This window comes from Triturus cristatus, chromosome 2_2 (assembly GCF_964204655.1).
Source record: "Triturus cristatus chromosome 2_2, aTriCri1.1, whole genome shotgun sequence".
NCBI classification, from domain to species: Eukaryota; Metazoa; Chordata; class Amphibia; order Caudata; family Salamandridae; genus Triturus; species Triturus cristatus.
Genome location: NC_140582.1, coordinates 541,876,184 through 541,900,784, shown reverse-complemented (window position 1 = coordinate 541,900,784; position 24,601 = coordinate 541,876,184). Strand labels below are relative to the sequence as shown.

The 24,601-nt window shown below is 44.7% G+C and overlaps 1 protein-coding gene across 3 annotated transcripts in view; it reads right to left on the bottom strand.

Moving 5' to 3' along the window:
• TMEM131L (transmembrane 131 like) overlaps nt 1-24,601 on the bottom strand; it is a 553,379-nt gene that overhangs the window by 58,110 nt on the left and 470,668 nt on the right. For all 3 annotated transcript variants that reach the window (XM_085641690.1, XM_085641691.1, XM_085641692.1), the window contains one exon: nt 14,240-14,360. In XM_085641690.1, the coding sequence (XP_085497816.1) occupies nt 14,240-14,360 (121 nt within the window). The remainder of the gene's footprint in view (nt 1-14,239; nt 14,361-24,601) is intronic.

The following is a 24,601-nucleotide window of genomic DNA, read 5'->3' as shown; positions in this document are numbered from 1 at the left end:
ATGCGGAACACTCCTTGCGTGCTGGGACAGTGTTGCGATGCCACACAGGGGTCAAGGTCGCTTCCCAGGACCTTGACCCCTGCAGTCAAGGCCCCTGACCTGCCAACTCTCCTCTGGACGGCGAGGCCAAGCTGTGGAGGGTGCATCCTATGTGGCAACGAGATAGACACTGCAGATCCCCTGTTGCTCACGAGGAACCCTCCAGGGGGCCCCAAATGGAGGGGACGCGTGAAGCCTGCCTGGACTCTGTTGATGAGTAGGTGAGCCTGAGACCGCGGGGTGGATAGCCCGCATGTGATCACGTCTGCCAACTGCTGACAGGCTGGGGCTGTCTGTTGCCTGAGACTAGGCCCCCTGAAACTCCTAGCTGTGCCCAGATAGTGTTTTTTCCGCCCACATCGGCCCAGTCCCTTTGGAGGTGTTGTGCCGGGCCACCTTGTGACAAGCTACGGGCACCAAGTTGATCTTCTCTGCCCTGCCAAGAGATCTGGACTCACATGGGCCTCTATAGGGTAATGAATGGGTAATCTGGAGCACACCCAAATCAGTGACAAATATTAAAACTGTTCCGACCTTGGCTAGCACCCCAACGAATGAAGAATTAAGATTATTGAAGGATGCGTTTCACGTCAAAGGTTGCTCATTTAAGTCATCAACACAAAGAAGTCATCACACAGATTTGATCACTGGACAAAAGTCATCATGTGAAATTATGTGGGCTTAAGCATTGGATTTTTCTATCACTATTTCTCTATCACTATTTTTCATATTTCTTTTATGCATTCTTTGTCTTGGTTAATGAGGGACATGCATTACGAGCAAGGTTTTCGCTACATTACGTATACAAGGGTGGTGTTGCTTTAAATGTGCACAGATTTGGTGGGGCGGGGATACGTGAACGTAACACGTTGGTACCAAGTGTGTGGAAGTGAACGTCACTTTTTAAGTTTGTGAGTTTGCACAGTTTGGTCATTTAGTCAGTTGAAGCGTGCATGGGAAGAGCAAGGCCCTTTAAAGCAGTAATTACAAAAGGTATGTAGGGGTGTTGATATATGAATGCAGGAGCATTGATGAGGGGGGAGTTTATATACAGTATATGCGCACATAATCCAGCAGAATGTGTTTTGAAAAGGGGTAATTAGCCTGAGTGTGTATGGGAAGAGCTAGATGCTTTAAAGTTGTGATAACAACCGGCATGCAAGTGTGATTATCAATGAATATGGGAGTATTTATCAGCTTGGGGTGTGGGGGTGAGTTTACATACAACGCATGCGTGCATATTTCAAGTATTGGAATGGGGAGTCATTTACATAAGGGTATTTTTGGGATATTTATCATTGTAAAGGTAATAGTTTATTTTGTTTTCATGCTATGTTGTTGTCACATGAGTTGGTATGGTGAGGCAGAGATTCACAATTGTTTTTAGGTTAACTTTTTTAAAAAAAAATTCATGTTAAAAAGGATGTTGTTGATTAAGTGACTTTTCAGATGGCTCAGTGGTTGACAGATGTACTTTTCATATACTATAGATACCCCTGGAGGTTGAAAGAACCGAAATGCATTGGGTGTAGTAATTGGACTTTGGAGAACTCTGAATTTTGTCAAGTGTTCTGGAATAGGCCTGGATGGGCAATTTTGGAATATGTAACGCGCACAAGCAATTGGAATTTCGAGCCTTTGACGTGATTGAGGAACTGTGACTAAAAATTGGAGATTAAAAAGGATGAACTTTGGAATACTTTTGGTTTAAGTATATAATATTGAACACTAGTGTATCAGGCTGTGCAACCCTTTGTTGACCTGCAAACAACGGGTCGACACTTTTTGATGAAATACCTCTATAGGGTGATCCCTTCCTCACTGGCATGAACACTCCACCCGCCACCTATGGTCTTCCTTTCCCAACTGCTCGTGCTGCTCTGGCGGTGGGGTAAGCAGGTTAGGAGTGACCCAGCTCTAACCCCCCTCACCCTTATTATGCACCAAACTGGGTTGTGAACGTCAAAAGTCACTGCCCACCAGTGACCTTCAATCATCCCAAAACCCTCTGCAACTTGGAGGGGGAAAGACAAACCTGTCCCAAACTCCCAAACCAAAATAGACAGGTTTGCCACGCCGGCTCCCGACTTCCAGACGAAGTCTGCTGGGTTAATTCCTCACAGACCACCGTTTTTCCCTCCATTGTGCAATATAACCTCCAAGCCATCCAGGCCACCAAATTAACTATAGAGACCAAAATAGGGAGGGTTGGGATTGACTTAGCACTTCTATGAAAAGACCTCTGGAATGTTGCGGCCGGGTGACAGAGGATGAGAGTCATATCCACCCTCGAGATGGCTCAGACATGAAAAACAAAATATCCGCTTTGCAAAACACGGTCTGCACTCTTGAAGTCTGAGTGGAAGACGCCGAAAACAGATACAGTCGATATAACCACTGCTTGGTGGGCTTCCCTGAAGGTGTCAAGACACCCTACCCCCCAATCTTTGTGGAGAAATGGCTCAAATCCTGGATGCCCGAGGGGCCCTCTCCCAATGGTTCGTGGTGGAAAAAGTCCATCATTCACTGACACAGAACCCCCCCACCAGCACTTCCCCTCGTCCACTGATCAAACGAATACTCAACTACCGTGACTAGTTCTGTGCAAGGAACACACCCAGGCAACCCTCGATTTCAAATCTATGTGCATCATGGTATTCCCCGATTACAATAGTGCAACCCAGCTTCAACGAAATCCTTCAACGCTGTGAAGCAAAAACTTCAAGCCATGTCCGTTCCCTATATGTTGCTCTTCCCTGCCACACGGCGGGTGGTGCAGGCCTCCGCACTTACTTCTTCGGCATCCTGGAGGCGGAGTGGGCCACGGAACAAAGAACCCTTCACAGCCATGACTCTTTGGGAGGGACCAGGCACCTCACACCCTTCAAAACCAGCAGTGGCACCTTCCGCCTCTCGTCCACGCCACAAATTGAGGGGTAGAAGAGGAGGCTGTGCTTGGTACCCGGCATCCTCTGACTACGAACATCCTTGGTCGCAACCTCATCCAAGGGACGTTGCCACCAGCCGACTTCCCTGTGATTCCCCCATTTTGAATGACGAGGCGGTGTCTGAAGATCCATCCTCCCTTGCTGTTCCACCATAACTCTTCGACTTCTTCACAATGACTTGCATCTACCCTTGATTCAGGGTGTCTGCTTATATTCACATCCTTCAAGCTTGTCCTTTCAATTGGAAGAGGCCCTCTTTGAAGACCCTTGTTATATATGCTTTATAACTGTTTGGGAATGTTTTTGGGCAAAGATGCTTTCGAGTGGAGGTGTGGCGAGGAGGGGAGTTGGGGGTCCTGTTGTGGGCTGTGGTTGATCAAACCCTGCTTGATTATTTTCCTTCCTTTTGTAGTCCCCTTCCACCACTTTGTGTTTTCTGCTTCTGGATGCCACCCCTCTCTGTGAGTGCCCTGCCTGGTCTTCCTCCAATGCACGTACAGTACTCATCACAACCGACTGAATGATGGACCGTAGCCTTAACTCCTGGAATGTCAATGGTCTGGTAGACTGCATCAAGCAGACAATGGTCCTTAAATTCATACCCCGCCATTCCCCCGGTTTAGTGTAAATGCAAGAGACCCATCTCCTGGGCATGAAATGCACCTTTCTGGGCTGATTCGGTTACAATTATGTCTTCTATTCAGGCTTTACCAGGGGGTTCAGGGGCACGGCGATCCATATACACAAACACTTTCAACTTGTGGTGACGCAGATCCACCATGATCCCTTAAACAGATCCGTGGGTTGTCGGGTGGCCAAGAGGGGAAGCACTACAATATTTTCAGCGTGTACGTTCCCCCCACATTTACCCACACACACTTTCCGCAACCTGACTTGGATAGTATCAGACTTGGTCGACGGATCATTGCTCATTGGGGGTGACTAACACGCTTATTGATCCGCTCCTTGACATATCTGTCCGTTATCTCGTGATTGACTGGCCCGATCTCACGCTCTTAATGATTGGTTGACTTCGATGGGCCTCTGTGATGGTTGGAGGACATGGCATCTGTGCAAAAAGGCTTATTCCCACTTGTCGGCCTCAACTGTGTGGATGTCCCAAATCGAGTAGGTCTTTCTACAAGCGATAGACATCTCTGCCACAATGGGTGTGTCGATGCTCCCCCGGCATTTCTGACCATTCTCCACAATTCCTCCACTTAGGCACGCCTGCTTCTTCTACTTGCTCAAAGTGGCATCTCAACGCATGGTTCTTGGTAGAGGAGAAACAGACGGAACACCTAGATGATGAGCTCACCTCTTACTTTGACACCATTACTGGGTCTGTAAAAAGTCCTGGTACGCTCTGGGCAGCCAGTAAACCCATGATTTGGGGACGAACTAGCAGCTATCTCAAATATCAAGAAAGATGGGCAACAAGACATTGCAGACCTAGAGACCAGCATACTTGACAATGAGTTGAGGTTGACCAGTGAGCCCATGGAGATACTCACCTGACACTTTGACATAGGTACAACTGCATTACGGCAACTGCTCCAATGTGAAGCATGCTGTTGCTGGAGGACGACCACTCAACGGGTTTATGAACACAGTAACCTGCAATTTGGCCTCCCGTTTGACCCAGAGATTGGGAATGACTGGGTCATTTGTTTCCAGTCCAGGGAGGACCTGGCTTGGCAGTTCGGGCTAGACTGTACCCACAAGGAACAAGGTCAAGACTGAATTGCATATGGCTAGGTCCAAACTGGGGTGGGGTGGTGAGCAAAACAATGATGGATTTAACCCAGAATCTTGTGACTGGGGGTGAATGTTTGTATTGTCCAGCATTCCGTCCATCAATTGTTTCTTTGGCATATGTTGCCCTAAGTGGGAAGGGTATGCCCAGATGTGGGTCCTGTGCTCACTACACCACTGGATTCAAGCTAGCCTGGCTGATGAAGGGTGATGCCCTGTAACTGGTCCCAGGATGTTGGTTTCCGGTCCAGGGAGGACCTGGTTCGGCAGTTCAGGCTGGACTTTTCCCACAAGGAACAGGGTCAAGACTGATTTGCACACGGCTGGGTCTAAACTGGGGTGGTGTGGTGAGCAAAAGAATGATTGATTTAACCCAGATCCTTGTGACTGGGGATGAATGTTTGCATTGTCCAGCACTCCGTCCATCAATTGTTTCTTTCGCAGGGGTCTGTAGTTAAGACAGCCACCAGGTTCGCGGAGGCATTTGCAAAGTATTACAGGCGACTTAATGACCGCAACCCACAGCCTCCCATAGGGGACACTCAGTCACTTCTTCACAATATATCCATTCCCGCACTGGCTCCGACCCAATGCAGAGCTGTACAGGAACCAATCTCTGATGATTAATCACCCTCCCACCCGTAGTACAGGACACAAGCCGGCGCTCAGTCCCATTTTAATGTGATGCACAACACCGCACAAATAGGGTGTAGAAAGCTGTACTGAAAGCAACAAAACATACTGTTAGATTTGTGGGTCTCTAGTTGGCAGAGGTAGATACCTTTGACAAATAGGGAAACTTGGGCCTAGTCAGGGTAAGGGGGTACACTCCTAAAATAACCCCTGCTCACCCCCTTGGTAGCTTGGTACGAGCAGACAGGTTTACCTCAGAGGCAGTGTGTAAAGCATTTGGGAACACATACAGTAATCAAGTGACAGACAGGTTGTATTATAAAAATAAGTATCTTTTATATAGATTTAACACAAGACCACAAACGACAAAAATCCACAATACTGTACTTAAAATGGTAGAATTAGCTTAGTTCTCTTAAGATGGTAAATGCGACACTCAAAGTTCAATGTACCTTAAGATGCGTAATGCAAGACAACAAAAGTGTTGCAAGGACAGTGATGCGTTGAAGATCTGGTGCAAAGAAACAAAGATGGCACTTTCTTCTTGATGCGACACGCTTCCCGGTGATGAGGCGGCGTCTGCTGCGAAGTCGATCTTCTCCGACGATGCGAGATGCTTCCACACGATGCGAGCCGCGACAGTCCCTGCGACACGCTTCCCAGTGATCCGGCGGCATCTGCTACGACATCGATCGTCTCCCCTGGCGAAGCGAGTTGCTTCCACAGCGATGCGAGCCGCGACAGGCCCCGTGACACTCTTCCCGGTGATGCGGCAGCATCTTCTGCGACGTCAATCCTCTTCTCCGGCGATGAGCCGTGACAGGCCCTGCGACACGCTTCCCGGAGATGCGGCGGTGTCTGTGGTGATGTCGATCCTCTCCCCAGGCGATGCGAGGTGCTTCGGTGGACCTGTGATAACTCAATGATTCTTCTGCGACACGCGTCCCGGTGATGCGGCGGCGGCGTCTGCTGAGATGTCGATCCTCTTCTCCGGTGATGTGAGGCGCTTTGTGTTGTGAACTGGCAGTTCGGCGACACGCTTCTTGCTCGCGAGTCGCGCTTCCAGCTCCTTGCGACATGCAGTCCCTCTGAAAGCCTCGCATAACAGCAGGCACTTCCAAAGAACTCTTTTGGAGCTGGTGGGTGAAGTCTGTTGTCCCTGAGACTTCAGCAGGAGGGAACTCTTTTCTCAAACCCTTGGAGATCCTTCACAAGTTGAATAAAGTACACAAAGATACTTTTCTCCTCTCTTTGGCAGTCAGGCAACCACTGCAGGCCAATCCCTCAAGCTTAGGGATAGTCTCTCCTCAGTCTCTCTGGTTCCACTCCTCAGCAAAGGTATCTTCTTGTTTCCCTAAGTGATCTAAAGGTCTGGGTCCCCCTTTTTATACACAGTCTCTCTTTGTTCTCTGAAGGCAGAGAGGCCTTTGCCTAGTCCAAACCAGTTCTGGTCAGTCCTGGAGCACTTTGTTGACAAGACCCCTTCTTTCCTTTGATAGTGTAGGCCAGGGCCATCAGACGCACCACAGGAGGTGGAGCCAGCATTGTGGCGGGAAAGCACAGGCCTATTCAGGTCCCAGGTGCAACTCCTCCCACCCATCTACATGGAGATCTATCTATTCAGCCCTGTGCTGACTCACTCTGTCGCCGGGAATTTCCCCAGCCCCGGTCACTCAAACTCCAGACAAGAAATACACAACCTAGCAGAGGCAGGTTTGGATGGTTAGACAAGAAAATACCTACTTTCTGTCCCAGTTTGGCCAAATATCACTCGAGAATTCACCCTCATACAGTTATGCACAACACAGTTAAAACACCCATTATGTTAGTTTGGACATTTCAGAGAGCTTCCAAAGAGACCTGACCCCCTGTCGCCCATCAGTCATCACACACTATGAGGGACACGCTATTGACACATGACGCAAGTTAACATCATTACATGGAATGTAAGGGGAATGCACGCACCATTACTCAATATTCTCCTATCTACAGCGCAGATCCTCAAATATAGCCCTGCTGTAGGAAACGCACCTGACCCAAGCGGAACTAGATAGACAATGCAGACAGTGGAGGGTGCAAGTATTTGGCACTAACAATTCCTCTCAAGCCCGCGGGGTCCTTATATGGATAAAAGCAGGGATTCCATATGCCGTAGAGGAGACATTAGCAGACCCAGAAGGCAGGTATGTACTGGTACAAGATAGACTAAATGGCCAAACGCTGCTCATAGGCTCTATTTATGCACCTAACGTAGACCAACCCTCCTTTCTAGACAAACTTAAAAGAGTATTGGCTAAATGGAGTGGTATACCGTGGCTAATAGGGGAGACTTTAATTTGGCGCTTAACGTAGACCTAGATAGGTCGTTCCCGCCCCTGATGAGAACCACTGCAGTATCGAATGCACAGGGCTTAAAGAAATGGCTAGAGCACTGGTCACTGACAGACATAGGGCGCTCCCGCCACCCCAATGCCCGAATTTACTCGCTTTACTCGGCTGTACACAGGCTACATGTTAAGCTAGACCGTGTGGTTGGATCACATGTCCTTTCCATGCTCATAAAGAAGACAGAATATTCAGGACGCACACACTCAGATCATAATCCACAATTATTAACACTCACCTGGGACGAAGGCCCTCTCCCAATTCCCAAATGGCGGCTTTAAGCAGCAGCGCAGGAAGATCAGGCATTAGGATCCTCACTAGGGATCGCAATTCTGGAATACTTTGAGACTAACAAAGCTACAACAGGTGATGAGCTGTTGGAATGGGATGCTTTCAAAGTGACGGCGAGAGGTCACTGCTTGGGGACCCCCAGGAACAACAGAAAGCAACTGACTAATTCACTTAACACCATAGAGTGGCAGTTACTGCAACATGAAAAAAAGCAGGGATTAACACGAGGGATGCAAAGAGATTAAAAGAACTGCGAGCAGAACATGCGGACCTTTCAGAAAGGCTCTGTTGCCATAATTATATGGCACACACTGTGCGTACACACTCTGCAGCAGACAAAGCAGGCCGACTATTAGCATGGCTTATACGCCAGGGTCAGATGGCTTCCCAGCAGAATGCTACGAAGCAAACTCGTCATCACCAGCCCCACACCTGCACACTGTCTACACCACAGCTCTGAGTGAACAGAGACTCCCTCCCTCCTTGTGTGAGGCTAATTTTGTGTCATTGCTCAAACCAGATAAAGACCCCAAAGACATGGGCTCTTACAGGTCCTTAGCTCTACTAAATGTAGACTATAAAATATTGTCGAAAGTCTTAGCAGAACGGCTAGCACAGGTGGTCCCATCTCTAGTCCACAGCGATCAAAATGGCTTTGTTTCCACCCGAAGTACTTCCCTGAATATACGGCACCTATTCATAATTGCGACGGACGCTCCTCCACAATGGCCACGAGCAGGATGCTTGACATTAGACTTTGAAAAAGCGTTCAACTCTCTTGAATGGGAGTTTTTATTCGCAGTGTTAGAAAGATATAAGCTAGGCCCGGTGCTACTCCAACTGGCTCGAATGCTATACACAGCTGTCGGTCCAGGTAAGGGTGGGTCCCTATATATTGGAAAAGGCACTATTGCAGAGGGTAACTAGGCAGGGGTGCCCCTGTCCTCCCCACCCCTCCTCGCTGGCCATAGAGCCACTAGCAGAGACAATCCGCGCTAAGCTAGAGGAGGGCATACCGCTGGGCGATGGCGCGCACACACAGCGTCATTATACGCAGATGACTTACTGGTATATGTCAAAGACACTGGAAGAATTCATCAGCTAGCACAAATTCTTAAGGATTTTGACGCCCTATCAGGACTGAAAGTAAACGCTGCCAAGTCCTGCCTCTACCCTTTCAGTGCAACGAATCAAGACCCGGAGTACATCCTCAATGGGGTACAAGTGCAATTGTGGGCAGACACTTTCCTATATCTGGGTATAAGGATATATAGACAACCTGCGGATCTAATTGAGGGTAAATTGGGCAGAGCACACACTGCAATCCGTTCCCAGATGTTATTCTGGAGCACTCTTCCACTGGCAGTGGCTGGCAGAGTAGCTCTGGTTAAAATGGTGGTTCTCTCTCAGTTCCTTTATTATTTTACGAACGTGCCGATTTACATCTCCCCCTCCTTTTTCTAATCATTGGAGAGACTACTCAGACTTTATGTGGGGAAACACTTGACACCGGGTAGCAATCAAGAAATGATATCTGCCAATACACCAGGGAGGCCTTGCAGCCCCAAACTTTGAACAATATTACCTGGCTGTGCAACTGCAATGGATCGCTAGATGGTTGGCCGATCGGCAATGCGATGATACTGCGTCAATAAGCCCGCCCTACACAGTCTCACAGATGATTGTGACCTTTAACCCTAACACGAGAACCAGAAAGCCAAAACCGCTGCTGCTCGCAGTGGCATATAGATGCTTTTGCATAAGTCTATATTTAACCCGAAGTGTTGTACCGTATGCACCAGCATTACCCTTAGAAGGAACACCCAAGGATCACAGGACTGTTACCAAAACGGGGCTATGAAATTGGCACGAGGCAGGGATCCAAACCATGGGAGATTTATATCAGGATGGCACGCTAATCCCTTGATTGACACTAGTACAGGACGAAGAGTTACCCCCAGGAGAGTTTCTATTACCTCTGACATTGATAACTGCCCTCCTGGCTAGGTGGAGCGACTTAACAAGGGAGCTGCAAACTAACCTCACTATGCAATATATACATGTTATGAGACAGAGTAGACATCTCACGCGGTGGTTCGCAACCTCACTGCGGCAACATACTGCAATCGACTTGGCTTCACTTCAAAATTATTGGGAACAGGACATGAGCCTCCCGCTCACAGATGAGAGTGGACCTCAGTGCTAGAGAGCCCAGTGCGCAGCCAGATTCAGTGCTACATTACACTAAGGGCATATCTTACAACGGCCAGATGCCACTTGTACGTGCTGCACCCTCGCAGATGCAGACCTGTTACACATGCTCTGGGGATGCCCCTTCTTACAAACGTACTGGACAGACGTAGCGATCACACTGGCTATGTGTACGGAGCGCATAATTACATTTGAATGGTACACATACATTCTGCATTTATATCAGAGGCACCGGAGCACCAAAGTAACCTCTCGATTCCTAGACCAAGGCATGATAGTGGTCAAGAGGCTAATTACCAGGAAATGGTAGGCACAGACACCTCCCACGCACTAGCATGGTGACAGTCTATGCTTGCATGGGCAAGAGCAGAAAGTGTGGCACTCCATAGAGAAGATCCCATGGGTATACATAAAATCCAAATAGCAGCAAACTGGGATGCGATGCTGACTGAATTAACGCACATGTCCAACGCTATCAGTGGGGATTCACACACGCCTGATCAGGAAGACACAAATGAGCAACAAAACAAACCCTGATATGGCAGGCAAGGCGAGAACAGTGGGCATTTGCTGCATAAACACCTCCAGGCAAGGTTACTGAGCAAGTAAATATTAAAGTGACCCTTGCAAGAATTGATAACAGAAGGCGACCGGGTTGGGACGAATGCTCGAGATCTGTTAGCTAACACCCGTTATAAATTAGGTTGTCCCTGTAATGTTATTATCCGCCTCCCTAATGCAATCTGCTACAATGATTATAACTAGTTGTAGTAATGATAGGCACAGATCTCTAAAATCATAGAAAAAGTATAAGCCTCTGACAATGCATGAATGTCTCTGATGACCAGTCGCTATGTACCAATGTCTATCATACTGAAGAACATGAGAGATACCAGTCAACCTTTACGCACTGACCACCTGTTCTTGTTTGACCTGTTGTATAAAGATGAATCTGTATAATGCTATATATGAAAGACCTACTGTCAAAATACTGAAAAGCTCAAAAACAAACTGATTTTTTAAAAATGACCACATGCCAAAAATGAATGGATTTGATACATGGACATATATATAAATCTGGTCAGCCAGCCACACAAAAGGTTAAAAAATACCACAATTGAAAAATAGGGGATCAAACATTTTGCTAATGAATCCTACTCTGCCGTTTACATCCTGGAATGTATCTGCTTTCTCCTTAATGTGGAAAGGTGCATTCACAAATGTTTTCATTATTTCAGAATCTTTTTAGAATACTTGTAATACTTACAAAAAGTAATAGCAAGTGGCGAAAAATTCGGTGACAAAAATAATTCCTTCTAAACATTAAGTTAGCTAAGAAACATCCAGACGAAGAAAATTAAGAGGACGATCTACATATATGTGTCAAATGACAGACATCATGGAGATTCGAGAGACACAGACACTAGTGTACTAAAGTCGGAGATGAAAGTTCAATTTTATTTCTGCAATTATTATAGCATTTATTCTCCATTTGTAAAGAATACCTCTAGAGCGAAACAAAATATTCCTCAAAGGACAATCATGTTGTAAGGCTGAATGAAGTGGATAGGGACCTCGTGCCAATAATACATAATACATTTATGGGGAGAAGAGATCATGGTGTTGAAGTTCGTGCCAGCAGAGCAATGTTGAGAGAAAGCGTTTATAGTGCCATGACTGTCTGATGCAAAGGAGTGAGATGCTCTGGCACTGCCAAAGTTAGTAGAGGGATGGACTAATTGGAGCTAGCTTGCGCTACGGATCCAGTTGCCTCAGAAAGCAAATGTAGTGTCTGGAATTTGTGAAAATAAAAAAACCTTGGGAGGAGGGAATGATACCTATCAAGTTGTTGGAAGGGTAGATGCCCACAGTATCTGAGGTAGAAGTGGCTTGTCTTTGGACCAATCCCTTGATCCAGACTCTATAAGCTCTTGTTGGGTACAACTTAACATATTTCAAGCAACATAAATGCAGAGGTAGACCACAATTTTTCAATCAGAAGAATTACCAGTCATTAGTATTACCTTCCTTTTAAAAGATACTGCAGTGCATCAACACAAGGTGCAAATGAATTAGTTAGATGAGCTGTAATGTGACAACACGAGAAAGCCGAATAGAGCCTCCACATAAACTGTTTCTTCCTTTTTTGAAACCGCAAACCTAGCTTCCTTAGAAGGATCACAAAAGTAGAAGGAAGGCCGTGTCTGGTAAGCAACCCTTGGTATTACTTTAATGATTTCTATCATAACCAAAGCTGTGCGGGAAGGGAAGTGTCAGGGGCACAGAAATGAGTGTACTCCGTTCTCCATCACGTGGTTTAGAAGACCTGCCATATGCTGACTCTCTATATTTAAAGAGTTTGTTTCTTTGCTTGCTTCTTTCAGACCAAGAACATAAGCACAATGCAACATTTACAACTTGAGCTGCTCGTTCTTCGCACAAAAACTAAAAGCTGTAGGGACTGCAAATTGACATGCTAGATACCATTTCATGCACCAGCTAAGGAGGATACATGTAGAGGACGTCATGAGAAAGAAATAGTTGACACATTGGCAGAAAAGCTAGGAACGAAGACCTCACAACTAGAGATGTTCAAAAGTGGAAAAGAGGTGTCCCAGATGATCAATGCCAATTACACCCACAGCCAATAATTGTAGTGGCTGAACTAATGCAAGCATACTAGAGCACTAAAAAAAAAATTACAGGGAAAGGAGCCATGAAAATAAAGAATTCAGTATGATGAGACTAGTGCTTAAACACTTGGCAGCCTGGGACTGGTGAGAGCAGGTTTGCTCCTATGCTTTGCTCTGGTTTGTCCTCTTGATCTGAGAATAAGGGGGAAAATCCTACATGTGATTGGAAGTTTATAAGGAGCCGGGACACAAATTCAAATGTTATTATAGAAGACTAGTTACTCTGACTGTCTGTTCATCCAGACATTTACAAGTCAAACAAAGAGAGGCCAATACTTATGTGGTGTCAAAAATCATCAATACCAGCCCTCCATCCCACTGTGCCAGGTTTCATCAACTGATAGTAAAGATGGCTCAAACATCACGCATGCTGGAATGTTCAGAAGTGAGAGATAAGAACTTTGGTCTAAGTGTGTATTGCAGCCAATAGGCGCAATTGTCTTCAAGGATGCTGGAAGTGTGGTGCTGCTGCTGTGATATGTGGTCATAACTCAACATAAATGTCAGCTGTATAAAAATGTTTCTCTTTTGGAACTGCCCATCTGATTTTAACTGCTTTTGGATGAACGCTTGAGTAGCATTACTTCAGATCTAGCTTTTTTCCTACTCTGACAACCAGTTAAATTGTAAGAATAGAAAACATTCATATTTTTTGTGTGTATAATTTTCTTAGAAGCAGTTGACTTATTAGACGGGAACGCTAGTACGCTGAAGGTAAAGGTAAAATGTAGGCCCTCATTTCAAATCCTGATTCGGCCGATAATGGGAGTTAACCTGCCAAGTCGGGAATAGAAGTAATGCAGGAGCACTGGACTCTTAAATGTTTCCACCCACAAAAAACAGTTATGAATATTAGAAAAGAAGAAGAAACCATTGTAGATTCACAATCCCATGCCCCAGTTGAAATTTCAGGTTAGTGTGGTAATATCTAACTCAATGCATCCAAAGCATTGGTAATTTCAAGTTTGGCATTACTCCACCAGGAGTCCTGCAACTCACTTAATGAGGGTCTTGGAGCAGAAGGCCTAACACGGCTGCAGTCTAAATGAAAGTGTAAAACAAATGTAAAGAAAAAAAATCAATATAGAGTGAAGCAAAACTTGTCATTAAGCTTTTTTAGAAAGCATTAACTGTCAGGAAAAGGATTGCTAGTCTAATTAATAAGGATGGACTTCCACAAGCATGGGCGAGATAGTGTAAATACAAAAGAAACAAAAGGACATCTGAACTCATCTTGACAAATCGTACTTGGAAGGCTCTTATTGGCAATTAAAGAGGACCAACCTGTTTTGAATAGAAGGGTGCTCCCGCACCATGCACGCGACGTTGTTCCCAAGGTTATAATTTAATCCGCTTGTCAAACATATCGGTTGTGCTGCCCATATGTCTTCGGTTGGATAGACACCTAAACAAATAGACAATCATTTTAAATAACCAAAACGCAAGTTGAAAAATAAAACGTGCACTAAAATGTAGCCCAGGAACAATATTAACCTCTCAAAAGTGTCAAGTGCTTTTCCTTGCCTTTAGTTTGCTCTTCAAATGTAATCAATGATGTTTGTGTATTGCATTTAGTTTTACCTTGGTCTGCACAAACTCCCTTTGATGCGTAATTTACAAGAACCATGAAAGCAACTTCCCAAAATAACTGGGTGAGATAGGTGCACATGAATTGTTACTGCTACTACATCATTGTGTAAATAATTAGCATATTACCATATGTTCTGGAAACCATGTCTGTTGTCTCTTAGTGGATTGCTGATTATCTTATGCATTATATGTATTCATACATGTTTGTATGTATGTATATTATATTTCTATAGAGCAAACCTAGCCGAAAGACAGCGGAACAGTATGTGGTCAAAGACAAGCTTGAAGTTGGTGAGTAAAGGGAGATGAAGCTTAGTTGTAGCCAAGTTCATGTATCGTGATGTAGTGCTCTTTAACCCCTTCAGTGCCCATGATGAGATAGTCTCGTCATGGAGCGCGGTTGCGCTGTGCCCATGACGAGACTATCTCGTCATGAACCCCGCCCGCTAATTCAACGCCCGGCACAGGGCGGGGAAAGGGCGGGGCACACAAGGGGTTAAAGTGTTGAGTCTTCAACTCTTGGCTAAACTGGAGCAGCGTTGTGGAACTCCTGATGGATAGGGGGATGTTGCTCCAGACCCAGGTTGCAAATGTGAAAAAGGCCCATTCGTTCTTTTTTACACTTCATAATCTGCAGTCTGATGGTGTCCTGGCTGCAGGCGTGGTGAGAATCACCAGAGATTGTGTGCTTAAAAGTGGGCGTGAAAACTTTGTGAATGATGCCACTGATTTTGAAGACGTGCGGGCTGGCAAAGGGAGCTAAAGGAGTTGCATTAAGGTGGGGGTGATCATATTTCGTCAGGCCCTGGATGAGACCTGATGCCGCGAGTAGGATACCCCTAAGGGCTGCCAGTGTAGAGTCTGGAGGGGGCGATGGAGTAGGGAATTACAACCATCCAGATGCGCGAGTTAAAAACTTACAGAAAACCACAATATTATTAATAAACCATACTTTTTCTCTTACATGGCATTTTTTAAATATATTAAAGTGAACTGAAAGCATCAATTAGAAGCAAAGTACAGTATGAAATAGAACAGAAACACTTCTATAAGTAAGAAAATGTGTTTTTAGTACTAGTACAGGTTTTTCCTCTTGTTTTACAATATTATGGTACCTACACCAGTAATAACACCAGCATCAATACAATACCCTCATACCGGATTCGTTGCTATAAATCTTTTTATCAACTCTCAGAATTCAGGCAAGTGGGACACCCAGCTTATCTCACGCAACACAGTGGCAGTTTTTAAGATATAATAATGATATCTCTGCTTTTGTATTTATACATGCAGAATTAGCATTGGGCCGTTGTAAGCGTGCATGTACTATGGCAGGAGGGCTACTGCAGCCACCCTTGTTCAAACAGCTTTATCTCGTCTTTCAGCTTCTGTACCTCAAGATTACGAAGCCTCATCCGTTTAGTGGTTACTGCTATGAAATGAGCATGTGTAACAGCTTTAAATGCGTTCCAGATCCCCAGAACAGACACCTATTCCCCCTTCATTTTGATCAAAATATTCTTCCATCCGTTGTCCTCTTAATTACAGGGTCTCTAAAAAGAGAAGGGGGCCATCTTCCAAGTCCTTGGAAACCTATGATGTCCCAAATCTATCTGGACTTTGACTGGTGCATGGTCTGAGACCGAAATAGGCCCAATTGCAGAGGTTCAATTGATACCGATCAGGGCATTGCTCACCAAGAGATAATCTATGCGGGAATGGGTACAAACCACATGGGAATAAAAAGTATAAGCTTTAGTTGCCATGTTCTATTCTCACCATGCATCTCTAAGACGTAGGTCATCAACGGCCTTTTTCAATTTATTGGAAAAGGCCTGTGTGGATGAGTCTTGTCCCCTCTCTGTTCATATGGGAGTCCCGTACTAAATTGAAATCACCAGTTAGAAATATAATGTTTCCTTTGGCCATGCCCGCCAGATTCTCTAGAAGGTCAAGTAGGAACGTATCCTGCCCTGTGTTTAGTGCATAGCCTGTCGCAACAGTAAGAGGTCTGCCATAGAGCACCCCTACCTGAACATGGTACTGCCCTTACTTGTCAGTGTGAATATGTAAGACAGTGAAGGGAAGATTATGATTCATGAATATTGACATCTCCTTTTGTTTAGTGCCAGCCCAAGAGTGGAAGGATACAGGGAAGGCAGTGTGTTTTATTTCGCCCTGATCCTTGTGCAACAAATATGTTTCCTGCAAACAAATAATGTCTGGGTTGTAGGCTCGTAGAGTCCTCCATATACTCCTCTGTTTATTTGGCAAGTTTAAGCCTTGTGTTTTTAGTGAGATAAGTAACCACTGTAAGAGTTGTATGGAGGAGCTACAAGGTAAGGACATTTTACCTAGCCATACTCCTGGTCAGTGCCTTTTGTTAAACTGCCCCTCCCTACAGAAGCATGAGATTGCAGACCTGATAACCGCGTATCAATCAGTTGCTCTATTTCTGGTAGAAATGTGGCTCTCTGCCCAATTCACACCTCATCTTCTTGACGCTGTACCTCAAGATTACGCTATCCTGAAACTTGATCGTCTAATCAAAGGGGTGGGGGTCTCGCAGTAATTTTTAAACGACACTTGCGCTGTAACCTCACGGAGCTAAATATTAGCAGCTCTGAGGCAGCTTTCTCTACCTTATCCCCTCACAAAGAGCTGCACCATAACAAGTTTTCTCATCTATCGTCCTCCTGGTCCAGCCCTTATATTTGCGAATGCAATAACTGACATTTTACCATCCTATGCTATTTGATACCCTAATGTTCTAATTTTAGGGGACATTAATATCCATATTAGTAAGGACAAATGCCACACACCTTCCAGTTTGGCTGAAGATCTTAGGCTGTTCCAACTTAATAAGCTAGTGTAAGCTCCCACACTCACGGTCATATTCTCGATCCAATTTTTAAAAATTCCTCACTAGTGGATGTGGTCTCTGCCATCCCCATTGCATGGTCTGACCACTTCTTGGTCCCCTTTCAGATCTCTGGTACCCCGCTACCATTGTCCAAGCTCACACGTGGAAAGTACGCAAATGGTCTTTGATCACACCATCAGCCTTTATTGCAGCTCTTAATCAGACACCCCCAGAATTTAACACCTGCCCCCATACTTCAAATTGTCAAGCAATAGTATGGATTAACCATGCTTTGGAATCTTTAGCACTCATGAAATCGGTTACTAGTACTCGCTACAAACCTTCTGCAGACTGGTTAATGGAGGAGCTTTCAGCAAAGAAGAAAGCTTACAAACGGTTGGAACGCCTTTGGCAGAGAAACTATAATGTAGTTGATACCAAAAAAAACAGCTCAATGCGCTGAAAAAATATCACAATCTATTAAAAAATGCGTGACCCCAATTCTATGCCCAGAAGATTGAGCGGTCAAAACACTCCGAGGGAGCTTTTTCAAATAGTTAAATCACTGACCTCCTTAGAACAAAACTCTGGCAATCTCTCCCTTGGCCGTCTACTGTGATCAGGTTGCGCTCTATTTTCTAGAGAAAATAGATACCATCTATGCGTCTTTTCCTGAGAGGGCAAGGAACTTTCAATTCCCCACTACCAGGGCAACTTCTCCATTAGGAGGTTTCCTTAGTTTAAATACTATATTGGTGGCTGAGACTCACCTTCTTCTCTCCAAAGTGAAATCTGGATCTCCACTCGACCCAGCCCTCCTTCCCGCTATACTTGAAAGGGGTAGGGAGCCTATTTCCCCCTGCTCTGCAACTGACTAAACCGGTCCTTTTCTACTGGACGTGTTCCTTCTGATTGGAAACATGCCATCGTAGTTCCCCTTCCAAAGAAACCCTCATTAGATCCTTCCAAACACGAGAATTGGAGACCTATTTCTCTGCTGCCTTTCTTTGCCAAAGTCGCCGAAAAACATGTCAACCAGCAGTTGATTAATTTTGGGGAAGAGAAGTAATTGCTACAAAAGTCCCAGTCTGGTTTCAGACCACTCTTCAGCACACTCATTTGCTTCAGTCATTGTGTCTCGCTACTAATGAGGTCAAGACAGTGGCCTTTGTCATGCAACCTTCTAAATTGAATGGGTATGCAGGCTCGGGGTTGGGGGGGGGGGCCCTCTGCTGGTTGGATTGTGAATTTTCTTCAAGGTCGGACGTTTTAGGTTTTTCAGCAGTCCTACACTTTCAAGATATTACCTTTGCAGTAGGTAGTGCTACAAGGCCCTGCCCCGAGTCCAACCTTATTTAATTTGCATATGCGTGCCCTTGCTGAGGTAATTGAGTGCCATGGTGTCAAAACAGTATAATTTTGCTCACGACACCCAACTGATCATAAACTTTGTGCAGGACAACAGCTAAGCCGCAGTTTACTTTACAACAGGTCTGGTGGACCTGGCAAAATGGATGGACTCTAGCTGTCTAAGACTCAATGCAGGTAAAACCGAAATTCCGGTGGTAGGAAAACAACATTCTCTATGGTCCACTGCTTGGTTTGATTCCACCTTATCTTTTGATGACCAGATTTCTGCTCTTGTTGGAACCGGTTTTGGAATGTTTACGTTGATTTGCAAAATCTTAGGGCTTTCCACAAAACAAAACGTAATTCAAACACTTGTGGTATCATGTATTATTTACTGTAATGTGCTCTCATTAGGGGCCTCTATGGGCAGGTTGAAAATGCTCCAAAGGGTGCAAAATGCTGCGGCACGTCTGCTTCTAAACATACCTAGGCGCTCATCTACTGGCACTGCTCATGCTAAACTTCATTGGCTCCCTGTTGAGGAAAGAATCTCTTTCAAAGCTTTATATTTTGTACATAGACTCTTCATTAAGAAAGGTCCTCACTATCTTTTTCCATTGATTTAATTACATCTCCCAAGACAATGCCTGAGATCCTCAGGAACTGTCCGGACAGTGATCCCCAAAATTCACAGAATACACCTAGGCAGCAGCTCCTTTAGCTTTTTGGCTTCCATACTTTGGAATCGGCTACCCCTAAATCTTAGAATAGAACCTTCCGAGGTTCTTTTTAGCAAACATCTGAAAACTTGGTGTTTCAGAAAATCATTTGATCACTATTCTGCTTTTAGCTGGCTCTTTACTAGGCTCTCTGTTGGAATCTAGTGTGGGGACACTCCGAACTGAAGTAACCGTGCGCTCTAGGAAACTCTAACATAACCCAGCAACTCTCAAGAGCAGCAGGTGAAATGGACACTGTATTTCCACCCCACCCCGAGGACTCAATCCCCTATTAAATGACCTAAACAAAAACAGAGATACGAAATAACCCAGCAACTCTCAAGATCAGTAGGTGAAATGGACACTGTATTTCCTCCCCACCCCCTGAAACTCAATCCCCTATTAAACGACGTAAACAAAAACAGAGATACGACACACTAATCAAATAGCAAACTAAGAGCATGGGGTCCAGAGGTATCCGCATTTGTTTCAGCCAGTCGCCAGTCAAGTACTGGCATAGCCCTTGACCGGACCACACACGGGCAAGGAGGTCCTCCTCCCCAAGCGGGCCAGGCACATTCAGAGGTAGACATGTCCGCTCTGCTAGCACCAGCACTTCTGGAGAATTTGACGTGTTCCCCTCCCGTTTGGCCATAGCAGTCCATCCTGCACTCATGCCTCATAAGCCATAATGCATCTCTACTCACAAAAAGGGTCAGACAATATTCTTTGCTCTCCGGGAAGGAGGCTCTTCACTGGGGAGCAGCAGGACCTCCCCACGGTGTCCCTCCAGTGTGTTGGAACAAGGGGGGAGGGGGTTGTCACGTTCCTGAGCCTCTACTTGATCCAGGTCACAGCACTGCACCAAACTGCTGTCAAAGGACTGTGGGTTGATGCTGCCCATTGGCGGCCCGTTCAAAGCAAGGACCAAGGACTTTGCTTTGCCAGATATAAAGAGTAAGTCCTGATTGGTTGGAGCGGTTCTTGGTCCCCTAGAACCTAACTCCAGCACCTCCATCGCCCAGCTGTAGGCAGCTCCAAGACTCTGTGGATTACAGGCCCCCTCCACGACCAGGGGGATCCCTCATGAGTGCCTCTTCCATTCGGCAGCCCAGCTGGGAACCGGATGATGAAGCATGCCACCAACTAGGTTGGTGGGTGAGGGTTCTTCTTACAAATCCATTGGATTCTTGTGCTCTAATTCATCATACTGAGTCGGATAAATCTAAGGATATACCTACGGGTCCGTCCACTTTGTTGTATTAAATCCTGACTGCATCAACTAATATTCTTGTAACAGTGAGTTTGAAAAACGTTAAAACTTTACTTAGTATTTTATTTTAATAAATCTATATGCCAATCTCACTTAGTTCCTCTGTTAAAAAAACCTAAGGTTAAAAAAATGCATAACTACCCTTTTACAATTCTTACCAAATCATCAGACATGTTATGCAGTTGGTAGATATCCAAAAGCTGCTATTCAATTCCACAATTATTTATTGTTTTAAATTCATAATGGATGCTTTATTGTTTAGATCAGTGTGCATTTATCATACTTAGAGGCTTATTGCGATGCCAGTTAGAGTTGCATCCGACTGACACCGTCTCTGACTCGGGACCAACCGACCTCTGGTCGGTGGTTCTGACAGCCTGATTATGATGCGGCTGAACACTGTTCGGTCTTATGCCCCCATTTCTCTGTGGGAGCTTGTATTACGGCCGCAAACCGGTCGTAATACAGGCTCCCATGAAGAAATGGGGGTGTGTATAAAACTCTGCACCCTGTGGCAGGCACCCCATGGTGACTGCCAAACAGTGCTTGAATTTACAGGGTGGTGTCCTAGGTACCCCCTCAGCCACCAACCGTAGGCCGCAGAGGCAAGGGGACCCTGCTATGGGCCCCCAAAGTTGCTCTCTGACAGCCTTATTGTGTCAGACAGGCTGGCACGGAAAGGCAGTGGGAAACCAACATCTTATTCCCGATGGAGGAAACGCTGTCCATAGGGGATTACGGTGCGGTTCCGACCGGCAGGAACACTCCGAGAGCCGGTCGGAACAGAGTCGGAAGGACCGGCCAGTTTACGTTCTGACCGCCGACATCGTAGACGGCCGGTCGGACTGCAAACCAACCGTGTCGGTCAGAAAGCTTCCAACTTGCCGTCTGATGCTTTCCGACCGACATCGTAATCTGCCCCATAATGTAATTTATTAACAATCTGTGTTTCTACTGTATTCTTTTATGGTGTTATCAAATGAATAAAGGAATTGATTATTTGATACCAAGAATACCACTAATATGACCATCAATTCCATACAAACACCACCACCAATTGCATGAACAATATCACCACCTCCAATACCACAACCAGAAAACCACCAGCAATACTACTACCACCAATACCATCAATACTACCACCACTGTAATTCCAAAAATACACCACAATAGTAGTCTATACCACACCACCAAACCACAATCACATCACAATTCCCCCGCACATATACACACAGACATGCTATTAAATGGAAATACATTTCTGCATGCCTGTGTCTGTTTGAATTGGGTATCACGTTAAATCCAAACACCGTGGCTTAGTTAATTCTTATTTATTTCTCCATTGATGTACTAATGGCAGGAAAATAACTGCCTTATAAATGAAAAATAACTCTTCCCTACAACTTGAAAAGCAAAACAAAAAATTGTAAACTTCAACATCACATCACATCCTAGGGACAGACGCCCCAAATCCTCTTTAGAATCTCCACCTCAGTTCTCTGGAAAAATACATCATGTGGCTACGTCCCACCACAGTGAAAGAAAGTATGATAACATAATTCTAATTCACTTTTAACTGTCAATAATACATAGTTTAGTTTGTAAACGTAGGAGACAAAAACAATTCAGAAACTAATAGCGTTCTAAATTGAAATGAAGCTAAAATATAGAACCCAGAAATTGTAACAATATCCGTTATCACAGATTACATGTCTGGATTGTTAGGGGCATAAGAAAAACCCAGAGGAAAAAACGTAATGTCAAATAGAAAGGGTAAACATTATGAATGATAGCAAAGGAGAAAATAAATGAGGGAATGAAAAAACTCACTATTTTACTTTCTATAATTAAAGAGACAAAAAACCATTTGAAAGGAGTATCAAAACTCAGCAACTGAGAAAAGATGCAAACACTGGATGCTGTGTTCAGTCATACCATGTACAGCAGCAGGCAGATGTCAGATTGCGAAATGCAAATTGGTTTGGGTCTGCCACCCTCACAACTCTGACCCAAAAAAAACCTACTAAATCAATCACCCTGAAAAAAGAATTGGTGGTAACTGAACTGTTGGTCCCATGAAACATTCTAATAGTGAGTTGTAAAATTATATACAAAATATATCAAGCTATAATACATTCATCAACATTGTTACTTTTTAAACACAAGAAGTTTGATTCTACTACAGGGTTCGATGCTCAAGTTAAGCTTCTCTTTTGCTACAAAGAAACTCAGCAGCAAACAACTTGAACAAAAAAAAAAAAAAAAAGAGAAATAAAAGCAAGTCTATGGAGAAATAAGCTTAACAAAAACTCTTGGTCAACATCAATCTTTTCTACTAACTAACTACCTTGCCCAAAGTTAAGGGGGGCACTCATAATCCTGAGTCAGAAGGCTCATTCTATTAAAAAGAAAAAGTGAATTCTCTGGTACCGCTCCAACACAGAAGACTACAGAAACTAAAGAACCAAAACATGGGAGGATGCAGCAATCTCAAACAAATGTTAGGTGATGGAAATTCAGACAGAATTGAGGTTGGGACACATGGATGCCTGAACTGATTGTACCATTCTCAGAGTCACCAAACGCTTGAAGACGAGTCAAGGGCCGCTGGACAGGAAGGGAGCAAAAGTGTATGCAAGACTTCACTCCCGAGTAAGTGATACCCAATCAATTGTCCAGAACTACTTCCAAGTTACTCTGGTCGGACAGCGTTTCTCTGTTCAGAATAGATAATGTGTCTGCCGTTCAGTACAGTTAAGTATCTAAACAGCACTAATTCAAAATCTCTGCTGGAATAAGAGAAGGGTTTCTGGCATTACTACCTGGCCCTTTGAATACATTTTTTTTTTAAGAATGTGTGTTTGCTAGGATTGATGAATGTAGTGTCACATTGGAATTCACACCATAGATGTTTAGTATAATACAAAGGAAAAATGGCTCTTGGGCCCATTATTTTACCTTGTTAAGTTTCACTACAATGTGCAGGCTCATCCATTCTTCAATGAAAGAGGCAGGAACAAGTGTTTGATGCAGGAATAGAGTCAAGTGATAAGCTTAAAATTGTCCACATTTTAACCATCCCTACAGTGTCAGAGCAGAACTTATAATCATCGACTATGCATATACTAGTGCAACTTTTGGGCATGTGCAAGTTTGGTTTTAAAGAATACAAAAACTCTACAGATTTTTCAATCCATTTTTGACAAGACTGTAGCTTCTGAAGAATCACAGGACACTTGCACATACACATACAAGATCAACAGGGGCTCGAATCTTGAAGCCTGGAGCATTTTATGCTTCAACAGGAAGTCCTGGCCCTCTGAAATAAGTCTTAAGTACTGAGAGCTAATGTAGGCTCTGACAACATAAAATTAACAGGCTTAATTTGTCATTGCTCAAACAACACAGTTGAAAAGCAGGGAGGTTTTGAACCCAACTTAACTCTGTTACTGTTGCCTCAAGTGTTGTGTGGTGAAGCCAAGGAAGTAACAGTCTTATTGGGCAAGCCTGTTACGTTTTACTTAGAAAATCCACATTCATCAGTCTGTTTACCCACTCTGGCAAGGTGGGCCAGGTAGACAATGCAACAACACACAACAATGTGTCCAGCTTATGGCACACAGAGCTAGAGGAACAAAGCCCTGCAACATGTTCGAGATGGGGACCAAACTGGAAGACATTTTGAAGGAGGAGACCAGTTAGGTTACTTGGACGAGACGATGGGTGGTGACCAATTGTTCTGGGTAAATAAAATGTAAGATCTAGTTGTCAGATTTTGATTTTAGTTTGGAGATTTAGGGTTCAGAAATAACAGAAACAAGTGCTTAACTTAAGGACGGCGATTGAGGTGA